General features: G+C 40.5%; 1 protein-coding gene across 2 annotated transcripts in view; it reads right to left on the minus strand.

Moving 5' to 3' along the window:
• The window catches only part of LOC126267191 (kelch domain-containing protein 4), a 44,542-nt gene extending 34,258 nt beyond the window's left edge, over positions 1-10,284 (minus strand). Inside the window, exons 1-3 of one of the 2 annotated variants that reach the window (XM_049972163.1) lie at positions 9,922-10,284; positions 9,664-9,834; positions 3,245-3,480 (exon numbers count right to left, since the gene is read on the minus strand). In XM_049972163.1, coding sequence (XP_049828120.1) covers positions 3,245-3,480; positions 9,664-9,834; positions 9,922-10,035 — 521 coding nt within the window. In that variant the 5' untranslated portion in view covers positions 10,036-10,284. The remainder of the gene's footprint in view (positions 1-3,244; positions 3,481-9,663; positions 9,835-9,921) is intronic. The other variant, XM_049972171.1, reaches the window with a different exon arrangement.
• Positions 10,285-17,820: the final 7,536 nt, after the last annotated feature.

A 17,820-nucleotide genomic window follows, 5' to 3' on the forward strand; every position in this document is an offset into this window, starting at 1 on the left:
AGCATCTAGTAATGTAACAAACGAGAGATCATTAATGCACAAGAGAAAAAGCACTGGACCCAAGATGGAACCTTGAGGAACACCACATGTACTTAATTCCCAATTAGTTGAAGACAGATTGCTTACTACACAGGTATTTCCCAAGGGCACCAACTTTACCTGTTCGGCAGGTAAGAGCTGAAGCATATTGCAGCACTGCCAGTCACATCATAATATTCTAATTGACTTAAAAGAATTCTGTGATTCACACAGTCAAAGGCTTTTTACAGGTTGCAAAAAATCCAAGTAGCCTCTAATTTGTCATCCAATGAATTAAGTACAGTACATTCTCACTGTGTGAGTAAATAGCCTTCTCTGTGTTGGAACCTTTAAGAAACCCAAACTGTGACTTGGAAAAAAACATTATTTGCAGCCAAACGCTTAAGACAATTCTTGAACACAACTTTACAGATATTTTTGAAAAAGCTGGCAAAAGCGAAATTGGTCAACAGTTTGATGGTATCTCTGTATCTCCCTTCTCGTAAAGAGGCTTATCTTCAGCATATTTTAGCCATTCTGCAAATGTTCCACTAATAAAGAGATATATTTCACAAATAACTTCGATAGAACACAACTTGCATGATCACTCTTTGATTAACTTTGCTGATATGTTATCATAACCACAAGAATACTTTGATTTTAAGGATTTCACAATGGGTGCTACTTCTTTGGGAAAAGTGAGAGTCATTTCCATATTACTGAAGCAATTTGTAGAGACTGGTCTCAGACATTCCATTGCATTGCTTACTGAGTCTGATAACACCAACTTGTCAGTAACAGAAACAAAGTACTTGTTTAAGATGTTTGCAACACTGCACACCCATGTTACCAATGTCTCATTTATTTTTAGAGCTATTTGTTCCTTCCTGGTCCCATCTGTCTCTGTCTTCAGTATATCCCATTTAGTTTTTATTCTGTTGCCTGATGTAATGATCTTTTTGTCACAATAAAGCTGCTTAGATTTCTGGATTCCTTGCTTCAGTATTTTGAAGTATTCTTTGCGATGTATAACAATGTTAAAATCAGAGCTGTTCCTAAATATTAGATAGTTTCCTTTTTTCCACGTATCTTTATTCCTTGTGTAATCCATGATTTATTTTTAGACTTCTGTTTGAGTTGAGTAACCGTTAGGGAAAAACAATTTTCAAATTAGAAAGTAACTTTATAAATGAGTGGTTGTATTTTTCATTTGAGTCAGAAGTATTGTAAACATCTATCCAGTTCATGTTTTTGAGTAACAATCTAAAATTCTCAATTTTTGACTACTTTATTATCCTCCCATGCTCAGATTTAATAGATTTTATATCCTGACAAGTTTCCGCAGCTCGCGGTAGCGTTCTTGCTTCCCGAGCATGGGGTCCTGGGATCGATACCCGGCGGGGTCGGGATTTTTCCTGCCTCGAGATGACTGGGTGTTGTTGTGTCGTCTTCATCATCATCATTCGTCCCTATTATGGTTGGAGGAAGGCAATGGCAAACCACCTCTACTAGGACCTTGTCTAGTACAGTGGTGCGGGTCTCCCGCATCGTTCCCCTACGCTCCGACTCGGAGTATGGGACATCATCATCATAATCATCGACAAGTTTCAACATTTAACATAAGATACTACATGTCAGATGAGATAGCCCATTTACTGTTTCTTTTGTGATTTGACTATTTCCCCTTAGATTTGTCTACAGAAATATTATCAACAGCAGTCTCAAATTGTTACTGATGGCAATAATTGCTCACTGACAGAGCTTTCCAGTAACTCTCCATTAAAATCACCAGCAACCACTACTTCCTTGTTTTTTTACTGTAAGTTGGGATAGTATAGCTTCCAGATTTTTTACGAAGAGGCTAAAGTTTCCTGAAGGTTATGTGTGTCTATTTACAAACATAAAAACTCATCATGAAATTGTGGTTCCTTTGCCCAAGTTCGTAAGTGCTGCTCTGAGCAAAATTTATTAATACAGTGTTCTTAAAATTAAAACAGTTTCTGACAAATGTGGCAACTCCTCTTTCTCCACATTTTCTCTATAGATGTAAGAGGCTAACATAAATGCTGTAACAGTCACATATCTATACCAATGGTCATATGATGTTTGGAGAAGAGATTATATTAGTTGGTTTGCACAAATCTAATTCTTCAACACAAATAAGCAACTCATTAAATTTATCCCTAAGTCCTCAGATATTATGATGCAATAAGAATAACTAATTTTGTGCACTGGCTCGATTACAACTGGAAGCTCCTAATTTTTCTGTCAGTTTCTGAAAATCTCCAGTTTCAATTAGAGGCTGTTTGCATGAAATGTGTATATTAAAATTTGCTTTCTGGTTGCCTGTTTTCCAACACCAGCATGTCTTGTTGCTGAAGCTATCTTTACCAGGTCAGCCTCAATTGAATAATTAGGGTCCCTGTCTATGTTGCTGCCCACTTGCCACAATTACCACAGTGTCTTCCTTTGTGAATGGTCCTTGTACATGAAATTCTTGAAGGTGATAGATGTTTAGGTTGTATACCTGTATATCTTACAAATATTTTTGTGTCTTGAGCCCATGGCATGTGCAATACCATGCATATTGCTTACACCTTCCCTTAGAAAATTAACTGAATACAAGTGTGTATATTTTTATAAAGTTTGTATTAAGACAGACGAATTGTATAAATTCATTAAATGCTAAAATTGGATCTGCTTGACCAACATCCACAAAAAAGTCATTGAGTCACAATCATTCTAAAAAGCCAATTTATCAAGGGTGAAAGTATTAGGAAACATGGAAAAACCAAAAATGTGATAGTGATTTCTTCACCTTTCATTTTTTATTAACTGCATTTTATTTTGTAGTTTCCTCTAGCCTCTCATGTGTCAGGGTCTCTAAATTTTAGGATAGAAATGACTTATCTATTTCATAGCTTTTTGTAGTGTCTTGTTAATACGACTCCCGCCTCGCCGCTCTCCCCCTATTTTAATGGCCCAATCTGTATTCCTGTTCTGGTCATTAACATCTGATTGCTTTTTAAGTAAGTGAATTACCTCTGTTGAATAATGTGGACCTTCATTTACAGCATGCATATTTTGAGTGGACATTTTCTAAGATACATTAGATTCCTTACTTTCAGTTTTTCCCCTCACTGCAGTAATAAACAAAATCTGAATTTTATTGCATGCAACTGATTGCTACATTTCCTTCATGAAATATATCTATTAACTCTGTTACCTTATCTTCTCCCACTTTTTTGTAGCTAAATGGTAAACCCAAAGGTCTCTGTAATGATAGAACTGAGACTGTGAAGGGCTGGCATATTCCCCACCAAAAATCCACAGCTGCCCTTTCCCAGCTGCTACAGCAACAGCCTGGTGACCACTGCGTGGTGGAGGAGCTCCTGGTGACTTAACTAACACCCACTCATTGCGTGGGATGTTGTAAAAGAAGAGATCATTGTACATCTCCGTCTGGAAAATTAAAAATTGCGGACATCAGAAAGATTGTGATAAAGATAAATATTCATATAATAAGTAAGACACAGCATTCACATTACAGTCTTATGTATTGAAATCTAATCAAACAAACTGTCATAATGACAATGCACTTAAGATGATAGCGTCAGCTTCAGCAATAAAACTGAACCAGAAATTCAGCAAAGAGCAAATGAGTTAGAAAATATAAAATGAACAAAGAATGTTTCAAAATACGGGCTTTCCTCAAATTAAGGTTTCTGACAGTTTACTTACACTATATGTTAGGTGCAGAATCGTTCTTTCAGCCCGCTATATACATAATGACGTGCTGTTTCTGCATTCTGTGTTTGTCAGTAACTTATAATTTTCCTATAATATCTGTTCCATGCAATATTTTAACAAGGGAAAGAAAACACTAGCAGGTACAGAACTATCAGGTACCATTTTAATTTGGAATGTGCTAGACAAGCTATAGATCTATCACTTAACTGAATAAAGTGACGTGACAGAAGAAATGTGCAAAATTGTGCACCCAGTTAATGGTAATTGTTGAACATCAAAAATAAATTGCAAGAAAATAATGTATGATGATTTGCTCATTAACAAAGCAAGCTAGCACAAAAACCAGTGCTTAGAGTAATGGATAGGAATGATACTACATATGTTAGACTTGATATACATGGCCTAACAAATAAAAGTGAAGCACCTAGAAGAAGAGGAGGAAATGAAATGAAACTTCATGGGTTGAGAGGACACATGATGTTATTGCAGTGATTACAAAATCAAGTCAAATTTATATAGAACAAGGCAGTATGGGCTCACTTATCAATACGGCGTTGCACCCCCTCTAGCTTGGATGCACGCACTGTTTTGGCAGGGAAGGGTGTTATAAAGCTATTGTATCCTCTCCTGAGGCAAGCTGACCAACAACAGTTGTAATTCGTCCTAGATATCCTGGATACTGGCACTGGAGTGGAGTTGATTCCTGAGTTGGTCCCACATATGTTCTACTGGGAGCAGTTCTGGGAATCTTGCTGGCTGTGGCAGTACCTTAACATTATGCACACAGTTCTTAGAAACATATGATGTGTGTGAACAAGCAACGTCTTGTTAAAAATGGCACTTAGTACTGTCGCATGAGGAGTAATGTATGAGGACATAGGATGTCAATGACATACTGTTGTGTTGTGAGAGTTCCCTCAATCTTTACCAGGCATGACCTGAAATAATATTGGATGGCTCCCTGTTCTCCACACCATGATATCAGCAGTTACACCATTGTGCCTCTCCAGACCATTGGAAGAATAGGATCTCTCCCGAGACCACTGCTGTACCTGCTGATATGGTCATTTAGTAGTGCAGAACCACGATCCAATGCTGAACACTATCTGAGGTCATTCATCAGCATTTCATTCTTCAAAATCACTGCATCACTCCAAAAGCTGCTGCATGGAATGGCAATTCTCTAGTCTGCCAGCTGCTAGTCTCCAACCAATGGTGCACAATATTAAGAAAGCTGCAGGGAGTCTATTACTCTGGCAGACACAGATGTGAAAGGGTTGCAATGAACAATGGATGACTGTCACAACTGAATGCTCCACAAATCTGAATATTGCCAAAGTCAAGCAGTCAGCCAAATGGATTCCACTTTCATATTCTATTAGGTGCTGACCATGCTGTCTTACATGAAATTGTGGTATCTCCACGTACTAGATGTTCTATTTATCTGATGACCGTCTGAGTGGCGTAGTAGATGTTGTGAATAGAACATTCCATTGCCCAGTGATCAGATGCTGTGTCGCCTGTCTACTGGTACAGTACGACATGACAACATTTAAAATATAACCAAATAAATTTTGTACTCACCCATGTCAAGCAAGGAGATGCTGGAACACTCTGCCATTATTTTCCACACATTTATATCTACTCAAGAAATTATCAATCACATGATGTAATTCTCTACGAGATATTGAATTAATTGATTCCTTGAGTTCCTCTATCGTGTGAGGATTTGTTGTGTACACTTTGTCCTTCAGTGCACCCCAGAAATGAAACTAAGCAATAAGGCACAATTGTATCAAGTGCCTTCTGGAAGACAAGGTACATGGCATCAACATAGGAACCATTATCTATGGCCCTCTGGATCTTATGGACAAGAGACTTTTTCCTTCAAAAAGGTTATAATATGAACGCATAAAACATTTTCCATCAGTCTACAACAGACTGAAGCAAGTAATATGGGGCTGTTAGATAATATGAGAACTCAGGTATATAGGGGCAGTCTGAATGCTAAATAACAACTGGCAATTATTGTTTGTAATCAGCAAGCAAACTGATCATTTTGAACTCTGGCTCTGAGATTTAGAAGCACTCTGACCTCCATGGAGAATGCTTCCAGTATCTCTCTGTCAGGGTGCAGATTCATTGCAAATTCTTCATATACTGTCAAGGCAGTGTACCATTGGTAGCATTGTAGGAGGTCATACTATTACGTACATATTTTCTGGGATGTTGGTATTCCATCTGGGCTGAAAGAATACCAGGAGTAGTGGATTGTGGGAGATCAGCAATGGCTCAAGCCCATTGGGCAGGAACAGTAACTTCTGTGACCACACTTGGCAATAAGATGATTGGCTAAGTAGTCAAGTAATCGAATCTTGGAAATCCCATTGTTTCTACAACTATATGTTTAAAGGCAATAAACAGCAGAACTTTTGGAGCTGAAGATATATTACGGAACTGGTAGAGGAGCGCAATATGGAATAATCTTTCTTATGCTTGGATCTAGACACTAATAAACAAATTGAAAGAAATCATTTTCCTCCATCACCCAGTTTTCATATCAAACAATAAATAAACAGACTTATCGAAGCAGGAAGGTGCTCTTTCAAGACGATCAAATGGGGTGTACTAGGAGTATGAGAAGTGTGAAGAAGAAGATAAAATAGAATTATAATCAGGATTTACACGGTGTATTAAAAAGAGTCATGGGAATATTGCAATTTTGCAAGCTGCATTAGACCAATTCATTGATTTCTTTGTTGTTATGTTAGCAAACTTATCTGACAAGCATGTGCACAATGTTAGCATGATTAGATGTTTAATGTGTTCTCAGCTATCAAAACGGTTACATGTGTTTTGGTGATATCAGGGACTATTTAGTGTGTATGAAAATTGATCAGAGAATTCACAATAAATTTTTCTATAAGAACTGAATTAAGTGCAGCAAAGTTTTAGAAAAGTTAAATACAGCTTTTCGTGAGCGTGTTGCGAGTAAGAAAGTGTCGATGTGTGATCTAAACATTTTGAAAAAGGCCATGAAGATGATGATGACAGCGAGCACCCTGGATCCCTCTGCGCATCAACAACAAATGAAATTGTGGAAAAACGGAAAGAAATGGATTATGAATGACCACCGAATAACAATCAGAGAACTCTTATATAATACCGGCATATCAAATGCGTGAAATTTTTTCAGAGGTTCTGAATTAAAACTGTAACAGCAAAATCTGTCGCACAGTGGTTGACTTTTAGACAAAAACAGCAGTGAAAGCAAGTTATCTGCGATCATTAGATTAAATCAATAATGATGTCGAACTACTAAAATGCCATAATAGGTGATGAAGCATGCATTTACATATATGACATCGAGCCCATGGTTGACCAGTCCCAGCAGTAGCATTCTTAATCCCCCAGAAAAAACAACTTGATAAATATGGTCAAATGTTATGCTTATACTCCCTGTATGTTTTGATTTTAATGGTATAGTGCACAATGACGTCTGACCCAAGGTTGAATGACATATAAGAGGTACTACTTACAAATTCAAATGCACGTGTGAAGCAATGTGGGAGGGGAGAGAGGGGGGAGGGGTGAGGCCAGGTTTTCAACAAAACAATTAATTGAATTTTCTCATTAGGAGAGTGTTGATGGCTGATCAGTTTTGATCGTTAAAAACCATTCAAAAGCCAAGATCGTACAAAATATTTTTTTATTCAAGACAACCACTTTCAACAATCTGAACTGTCGTCTTCAGGTCTTAAACATTTTTTTGTAGTAAAATATGTTCATTTTATGCTGAACCTCATGCACAAGGTGTCAAATGCTACGCTTTATCCAGTTAACATCTTGTGCATGAAGTTCAGTGTAAAATGAACATATTTTCCTACAAAAAGATCTGAAGATGACAGCTAAGACTTATGAAACCAGTTGTTGAAAAGAAAAAAATACTTTGTGCAATCTTGGCTTTTGAATGGTTTTTAAAACATTTCATAGCTTTTGCACAAAAATACTGCACCTGCTCAAACTTTGTTGCTTTTTTGTGAATTGTTGATCAGAAACAATACTGTAATGAGGAGTCAGCCTCTATACTCACCAGACATGGCCCAATGTGACTTTTTTTCTGTTCTCAAAAACAAAGGATTACCTTGTTTTAAGCATAGATGAGATTAAAGATGTATCAGTGAGAGAGCTAAAAGCTATCTCAAAAATCAAGCTCCAAAATGGTTTTGAGACTCGGAAAAAGTGCTGGAGTAAGTGTAACATCTAACACGAATTGTTTTGAAAGGGATAACTTTGATGTAGATGAATTAAAAAAAAAAAATCCCTCAAAAAAGAATTCTGTTACATTCTCAAAGCACTACATAACTTTTATTACAGAGGTACAGATGGTGGAATAAATTAAGATGATAACTATGCTGTAATCAAGAAAATTAAAAACAATATTACAAATAGTGAGGGAATCTTAGATAGGATAGCAACACTTTTCTCAAAAATAAACAAAATATGCTCCATGTAAATTATCCAAGTCTGCGCACCAATGTGCTCACACAAACCTTTATGGTGAGTTACAGAAACTAACACATGAAAGCAACTCCCGACACAGCGATAATGTGGTATTTTAAAGCACAAGTAGGACAAAACAAAGTATTATACTTTGGTAGGAAACTGACTTGGCAAGGACAAAAACTGTACATAAAACTGACTAACTTTTAAGTAACAATACAGAAACTGTTCAGGATAAGCTGATTTTATACCAACTGGAAACTGCAAGTGATCAGAAACTCTGAGGTAACACACAGATACAAAGATGAAAAGAAACAGACTCATCAGTCAGGAAGCCGGAAGTGCAGATTATGAGAAAGTATTTAATTCTTGTGAGGTAATAACAATAATAATAATCCCGTTTATCATCCACTTCTGGATACAGGCCTCTTCAAGAATTTTCCATACATTACAGTTTTCAACTTTCCACAACCAAGTATGTCCTGTAATTTCCTTAAGGCCATCCTCAAATTTTTTTTTTTAGTCCACCTCCCATCATTTCATCTCACTACTGCCCAAGTCCATCTCCATTGCACACATCCTCAACAGCCTTCTTTTCTCATAGCTGTGTCTGTTTTTCTGTTCCATTTTTGTACATTAACTTTAATTAAACAAGTTCAGCACATTAAAAAACGCATGTTATATGTAGAAAAAAAGTGTATTTTTTTTAAAACAAAGGCACTTACGCACCGCCAAAAGAGTTGTAAGCAATAAGAAAACGAAATAAAGTAAAATGGACCAAGGAAAAAGTTAAAGAAAAGGCAAAAATTGGAAAGAATAATAGGAATATTGTACAATAGGCTGAATTAAATGAAATTATTTGGAAACTTCTTGGAGAGGATAAGAGTGAAGGATATCATAAAAATATCTATGGAATGTCAGCAGAGGAATACGTCCTCGAAAGTGGAATATTTATGCAATTTTTTTTTTTATAGGGTATTCTAACTGCCTTATTTAGTGAAAAAATGCAGTGATCTGCAGATATTGTAAATGATTTTGTAGGTACACCTGAAGTGAAAATGGATCGATTTTAGTCTTGAAACAAACATTTAATTATTTTCCAGTTGCACTGGACAACATTGTCACACATGAAAAACGATTTGTCTGTAGTACGCCTCGTGAAATAAAGCCGCACATAACTGGAATAGTGCACATTGGCAGGCTTTATTGTAACGTTCTTCATACGCTCATTAATTTATAACAAGCTTTTATAATACTGTAAAAACTATAGGGAATTCCAAATAATGCACAATCCACGAACATAAGAATGCCAAATGACGTCTTACATCTCTCTGAAACAAAATGCCTAGTTTCTTACATATACTTGGGATAGTTTGCATGCTGAAATCTTACTTTTTGTCCATTATAATATTCTCCGCCAAATAAAATTAGTTCATCCTTTTCAGGATGGGGAACAAAAGAAAAGTTCACTCTTCTGCTTGGTGGGCCGACACGCAGTTCCACAGTTTGCATTTTCTTCTGCTCTTCTTTTTCGATTTGGGCAACAATTTTTTCAATATCATCCTAGCAAGAAGATATATTAAAAGTTATTTCAGGAAACAGAAACGTTTTTATGGCGCATAACTGAAAATGAGCTTTTAGCGGCATTACTTCACCAATTGCAGCGAGTTCTTTCTTCTGTTTCTGAGACAGCTTCTTCTCTGTCTTCGCAGCGGTTTTCTCAGCTCCCTTCCCCTTTTTCTTATTTTTATCTTTCTTGCCCATGACACACGGTTATTACTGTTACTATTCCTCAAACAATTTACGCTACTACACTACGATTGCATACCATGTGGGCCATAACAAAACATACACAAACATAACACTCACGTTTCGCTATTCGATTGTTTCATGTCTGCCACTGGTCTGCTAAACATACAAGCAGATCGGACGGAGCGACGGTGTTCTTTGAGTGACTGACTTCCGTATGTATCTACATCTATACTCTGCAAACAACAGTGAGATGCATGGCAGAGGGTACGTCCCACTGAATCGGTTAATAGGACTTCTTCCCGTTCCATTCACGTATGAAGCGCGGGAAAACTGATTGTTTGAATTCCTCTGTGCGTGAATTCCTCTGTGATATAATTTCATCGCCACGATCCGTATGTGAGCAATACGTACGGGACTGCATAACCTCGGTTCCGAGTGTTCCAGGAACCTATACGGAAAACGGGAATAGAGATCAACATAAACATCATTTCCGACCTTTTTATTGCTCAAGAAAACCACACATTGCATGTTGTACCACCATACAGCGAGACCTTCATGGGTGGTGGTCCAGATTGCTGTACACACCGGTACGTCTAATACCCAGTAGCTCGTCTTCTTGCATTGATGCATGCCTGTATTCATCTTGGCATACTATTCAAGACACTGTTGATCCAGATTGTCCCACTCCTCAACGGCGATTCGGCGTAGATACCTCAGAGTGGTTGGTGGGTCACGTCGTCTATAAACAGCCCTTTTCACTCTATCCCAGGCATGTTCAATAGGTTTCATGTCTGGGGAGATGCTGGCCACTCTAGTCGAGAAAAGTCGTTATCCTGAAGGCAGTCATTTACAAGATGTGCAAGATGGGGGCGCTTATTGTTGTCCATGAAGACGAATGCCTCGCCAGTATGCTGCCGATATGGTTGCACTATCAGTCGGAGGATGGCATTCACGTACAGCCATAATGACGGCTTCCATGACCACCAGCGGCGAACACCGGCCCCATATAACGCCACTCCAAAACGTCAGGGAACCTCCACCTTGCTACACTCGCTGCACAATGTGTCTAAGGCCTCCAAACACGTCTCCGACGATTTTCTGGTTTAAGGTATATGCGACACTCATCGGTGAAGAGAATGTGATGCCAACCCTCTGTGGTCCATTCGGCATGTTATTGAGCCCATCTGTTCTGCGCTACATGTTGTCGAGGTTGCAAAGATGGACCACGCTGTGGGCGTCGGGGGTGAAGTTGAGCATCATGCAGCCTATTGTGCAGCCTGTTGTGCACCACGACGTCCTGTGGTTGCACGAAAATCATCATTCGACATGGTGGCGATGCTGCCAGGGTTCCTCCGAGCCATAAGCTGTAGGTAGCGGACATCCACTGCAGTAGTAGCCCTTGAGCGGCCTGTGCGAGGCATGTTACCAACAGTTCCTGTCTCTCTCTATCTCCTCCATGTCCGATTACTTCCCTTCTTGATAACCCTTCCTGACACAAAGTAACAATGCGGACGCGATCGGACCGCGGTATTGACGGTCTTGGCATACTTCAACTACAGACAACATGAGCTGTTTGCTTCCTTCCTGGCGGAATGACTGGAACTGATCGGCTGTCGGACCCTCTTCGTCTAATAGGAGCTGCTCAAGGATAGTTGTTTACATCTTTGGGCGGATATGGTGACATCTCTGAACGGTCAAAGGGACTGTGTCTTTGATACAATATCAACAGTCAACGTCTATCCTCAGGAATTCTGGGAACTGGGGTGTTGCAAAACTTTTTTTGATGTGTGTATGTTCCTAAGTTATCATTTAAGGCCAGTTCTTGAAACTTTGTTAATAGACTTTTTCGGGATAGTTTATTCCTGTCTTCCAGTTCAGTTCCGTCAGTATCTCTGTGACACTCTCCCACGGATCAAACAAAACTGTGATTATTTGCTCTACCCTATTCTTTATACATTTAATACCCTGTGTTAGTCCAATTTGGTCAGCGCCTATACACTTAAACATATTCTAGAACTGGTCACACGGGTGATTTGTAAGCAATCTCCTTTCTAGGCTGACTGCACTTTCCCAGCATTCTGCCAATAAACCGAAGTCTACTACCTGCCTTACTGGGCCTATGTGATAATTCCATTTCATATTCCTACAAAGTGTTACACCCATGTATGAGTTTCCCGATTCCAACAGTGATTCACTGATAGTCATAGGTTACTACGTTTTTTCGTTTTGTGAAGTGCACAATTTTAGGTTTCTGAACATTTAAAAGCAAGTTGCTAGTCTTTGCACAACTTTGAAATCTAAAAAACGCGTATGTGCACCCTACACTCAGCCAGCTATCTGAGTAGCAGCTTCTCATATGCACAGCACATCTGACCCATTTAGGGGGCCCCTACAGTTCTCAACCCTGGGATGCAAGTCGTGGAAGTCGCAGCAAGCTTTTCACAGAACCTTCACAGGTTCCTGTCCAGTCTTTCTGCTCGACTCAGAACCAAAGGCCCGAGATCAGTTCTGGGAACAATGCAACAAATTGTGAGCTTTGTTGAAACTCCACGAGCAATGCTGAACTTCTCAACCTTCTCTGCCAATCGATGGAATGACACAAGTATAACCGCAGAGCCCATACGACATGCATCATTTGTTCCAACGCTACAGTATGGAACCGCGAGACCGCTACGGTCGCAGGTTCGAATCCTGCCTCGGGCATGGATGTGTGTGATGTCCTTAGGTTAGTTAAGTTTAAGTAGTTCTAAGTTCTAGGGGACTGATGACCTCAAAAGTCAAGTCCCATAGTGCTCAGAGCCATTTTTGAGCCCACAATTTGAGCCCAGCTGGTTGCACATGTTCCCCCAGTGGCTAGTCTACTGGAATGAGTCCCCCAGGCATACACAGTGAGTGCATTGGGTGTCCTTTCCTGTCTCTTGATGCCATTTCCCTAAGGTGTACCATCATTTGCTGTACATTTGAGCTGCCAACAATTAAAAGATATTTGCTAACGTGCACATACGACCCTTCTGTTACGTGCTACAATTGATAATTCTCTCTATTTGATCGTAGCCAAATAATAAATTGATAATACAGGGTGTTTCAAAAATGACCGGTATATTTAAAACGGCAATAAAAACTAAACGAGCAGCGATAGAAATACACCGTTTGTTGCAATATGCTTGGGACAACAGTACATTTTCAGGCGGACAAACTTTCGAAATTACAGTAGTTACAATTTTCAACAACAGATGGCGCTGCAAGTGATGTGAAAGATATAGAAGACAACGCAGTCTGTGGGTGCGCCATTCTGTACGTCGTCTTTCTGCTGTAAGCGTGTGCTGTTCACAACGTGAAAGTGCGCTTTTGACAACATGGTTTATTCCTTAGAACAGAGGATTTTTCTGGTGTTGGAATTCCACCGCCTAGAACACAGTGTTGTTGCAACAAGACGAAGTTTTCAATGGAGGTTTAATGTAACCAAAGGACCGAAAAGCAATACAATAAAGGATCTGTTTGAAAAATTTCATCGGACTGGGAACGTGACTGATGAACGTGCTGGAAAGGTAGGGTGGCCGCGTATGGCAACCACAGAGGGCAACGCGCAGCTAGTGCAGCAGGTGATCCAACAGCGGCCTCGGGTTTCTGTTCGCCGTGTTGCAGCTGCGGTCCAAATGACGCCAACGTCCACGTATCGTCTCATGCGCCAGAGTTTACACCTCTATCCATACAAAATTCAAACGCGGCAACCCCTCAGTGCCGCTACCATTGCTGCACGAGAGACATTCGCTAACAATATAGTGTACAGGATTGATGATGGCAATATGCATGTGGGCAGCACTTGGTTTACTGACGAAGCTTATTTTTACCTGGACGGCTTCGTCAATAAACAGAACTGGCGCATATGGGGAACTGAAAAACCCCATGTTGCAGTCCCATCGTCCCTGCATCCTCAAAAAGTACTGGTCTGGGCCGCCATTTCTTCCAAAGGAATCATTGGCCCATTTTTCAGATCCGAAATGATTACTGCATCACGATATCTGGACATTCTTCGTGAATTTGTGGCGGTACAAACTGCCTTAGACGACACTGCGAACACCTCGTGGTTTATGCAAGATGGTGCCCGGCCACATCGCACGGCCGACGTCTTTAATCTCCTGAATGAATATTTCGATGATCGTGTGATTGCTTTGGGCTATCCGAAACATACAGGAGGCGGCGTGGATTGGCCTCTCTATTCGCCAGACATGAACCCCTGTGAATTCTTTCTGTGGGTACACTTGAAAGACCAGGTGTACCGCCAGAATCCAGAAACAATTGAAAAGCTGAAGCAGTACATCTCATCTGCATGTGAAGCCATTCCGCCAGACACGCTGTCAAAGGTTTCGGGTAATTTCATTCAGAGACTACGCCATATTATTGCTACACATGGTGGATATGTGGAAAATATCGTACTATAGAGTTTCCCAGACCGCAGCGCCATCTGTTGTTGACAATTGTAACTAATGTAATTTCGAAAGTTAGTCCGCCTGAAAATGTAGTTGTCCCAAGCATATTGCAACAAACGGTGTATTTCTATCGCTGCTCGTTTAGTTTGTATTGCCGTTTCAAATATACCGGTCATTTTTGAAACACCCTGTATACGGTTGTCAACGAGAATCGCTCATAAATTTATAGTCTTGGTTGTCACAAATATTTGGCTGTTTTCTCAACTATGTGCTGTCTCATTTCATGAGGCACACACTGTATAATTTTTCATATATATGTAGAGCATTACGCTGCGAGTACAACATGAAAACTACTAATTTCTGAGGCTGTGGATGGGTTGGACCTAATGGTACAGCTAAAGTATCTATGGGTGCTACGAGCACCAATGAAATTCATAATGTCTACCTATTTTTTTGGAATATGTTGCTATTTACAAGGTGGTGTTAAGGTGAGAACCGAGAGCTAAGCTCATCACAGATGTGTGCAGTTACTTTTATCGAAACATTTCGCTATTTTTCTGTGATAGGTTTATCACTATTTACAAAGCGATGGTTAGGGCAGAACCTGACAGCCAGCTTAAGCTGGCATGAGTGAAACAGAATACTTGCTCAATCATTAAGCATAGGAAATTACGAATGAGCGATGTGATTGGCTATCGACACTCCACTCCTTATTCATCGTGTTCGCCAGTACAATAATGTAATAGAAGTAGAGCCCTTCCACGCCCATATGGTGACCGCCACAAAGAGTTATACTGTCACTTCTGCAAACGGTTTGAAGTCACAGGATGTGGGTCTGTAATGTTGCCCGCACGTCTGGGTGTGCTCACCCACTAATACGGTCCCATCTAGGAGGTAGTAGACATAAAGTGTTTAACAGTAGCAGATTTTATGGGCAGACGAGAAAAAAATGTCATGGCAAGACCCATGGGGAAAGAAACCTCTGTGACAGTATGAACGGGCAGTAGGACTGCTGGCGGATTTGTACCAGCAGCAATAGTTATGTGTGGACGTTGGAAAGGTTAGTAGAGGGGCATTACCCCTTGTAGCTACTGTCTGGTGACGTTTTCTGGGCTACCTGCAGCATCAGACTACCTGTGACATTCCATATCATCATCTGAGTGGTCAATTGGTCGTAAATCGGCCGCTCGTCATGTTGGGTCGTGTGGGGTTTGTTCGTGTTCCGTGTGTTTGGCTTCTCTGTCTGTGCCATTTGGTAAGCTGTATGCATAGATGGGAGAGCCAGTCAGTTTTGCTGTGATACAGGGGTTCGCCGAAATTGCTATGTTTGTGTGTTTAATTTAGCCTGTCATAGGTGGGTAGTATCCCCAAGAAAAAGTGTTTCTGGGCGGTTGTGCTTTCACCTATGGTTGTCGTCTTAGTTCCACAGATTCAGGATGAAGGGATTGTTCGAGTGTCTCGAGTTTTTGTACAGTCTTGTAGCGAGTTCTTTGGATATTTCCTTGAGAGTTTCGAGTCCGAATTCTTTATGTAAATCGATGGTGCACGTGTATCTTGGGGCATTGCTTATAATTCATAGCACCTTGTTCTCTATCATCAGCAGGCGGCACAGACGTATTGGAGCTGCATAGCTCCAGACTGAAACTGCATACTTGTCTGACAAGTGTCATGTACATCGACCTCGACGTCCTCCTATTCACTGTGCCTTGCCTGTTAAACATCTGTTTGAACCTCATGTATGCGTTACTAACTACGTGTTGTATGTGGTCCCCACAAGTGAGTTTTTGGTCCAGCCAGACACCGAGGGATTTGACTTTCACATGGAAACGTATCGGGAGTGTCTGTAGTGTGATTTGTCTACAGTTTGATGTTTATGGAGTTGTTTTAGTCTACATGTGAATGGAACTGCCTCACACTTGGTGTTGGTGATGTCGTTTCTCCAACCAAAGCTCGACAGTTCTGAGTGTTGTCTATAGTCATGAATTTATGTTTGATGGTTTACACTCTTGCAGTGAGATGGCTGTGTCACATGAATAGAAGGTGGCCATCGTGTTGTGCTGGAATACTGGTAATGTAGAAATTATAGAAGAGCGGTATCCTGCCCTGGGGTAAGCTACTCTGGCTTGTATACCATGTTGTGTTGATTGGTTACCCTGAATGCCAATGCAGAAAATTTTGCTTGTGTTGTATAAGGATATGAGATTTTTTGAGTCTCTCTGTATGAGATGTACGAATCTGTCGGGGAATCCTACATTACTGAGTTTACTAACCAGGCCGTTATGCCATAGACGATGGAAGGCTTTTTTGATGTCTAGGAACAGTCCCGGTTGCTTTGCTTGTGTTGTATCTGTCTGTTACGTATTCAATTATGTGGAAGAGTTGTAGTGTTGCGGCGTGGTGATTCCTGCAGCCAAAATACTCCGGTCCAATGTTACTGATACAGTGCCTAGTGAGTCGTTATCGAATCACCTTTTCAACACTCTTTCTGAGCGAACTCAGCAAGCTGCTGGGCTGGTAATTTTGTGGGAGGAAGTGGTGTTTTCCTGGTTTCTGGAACATCAGGATCCCTGGCCGCCTTCCAAAAGGCAGGGAAGTGTTGGTGTCTCAGGATGACATTCGTGATGTTTGACAGATATTCTGTAGCCTTATCTGTAAACTCCTTGAGGGCATTGTTTTGAATGCCCTCAGGACCAAGGACTTATCTAGATGAGTGATTTCATGTATGCTAGCATGTCTGATTCTGCTGCCGGTGGGTTGGGCTAAAAGTCGCGTAACCTCCTCGTCTGTTTCAAGATCGAATGGTGGGTCTGAGGGAGCCAGTCTCGGAGTGAATGACGCTGCTAGTGTTCTAGCCACCAGTTTCGCCTTCTCCTTCATAAAGTGAGTGGGTCTGTCAGGTTCTTGTACAGTGGGTGTTCAGTGTCACTCGAGCTAGATTCTACTCTTCTGGTCAGGTGATAAACAGCTCAGCGAGTTTCTGATCCCAGTGCCTGTTTTGATGTGTTTGTATCTTCTTCTTTATATGTTCAAATGTGTGTGAAATCTTATGGGACTTAACTGCTAAGGTCATCAGTCCCTAAGTTTACACACTACTTAACCTATATTATCCTAAGGACAAACACACACACACCCATGCCTGAGGACAAACACACACACACCCATCCCTGAATGAGTACTCGAACCTCCGTGGGTCTTATTTATAATCCCCTGGAGCTTATTAACGTGCTGTTTATACAACGGTTGTCTGGTGTGCTGTCAGTGTCTCCTGAGACAGTTTCTTATTGTGTTCACCAGATGGGTGAAATGCATCTAGGGATTCCTGGTAACCCGAATTTGGTTCGCTGTCAGGCCAGTTAGAGTGCTGTAA

This window comes from Schistocerca gregaria, chromosome 1 (assembly GCF_023897955.1).
Source record: "Schistocerca gregaria isolate iqSchGreg1 chromosome 1, iqSchGreg1.2, whole genome shotgun sequence".
Taxonomy (NCBI): domain Eukaryota; kingdom Metazoa; phylum Arthropoda; class Insecta; order Orthoptera; family Acrididae; genus Schistocerca; species Schistocerca gregaria.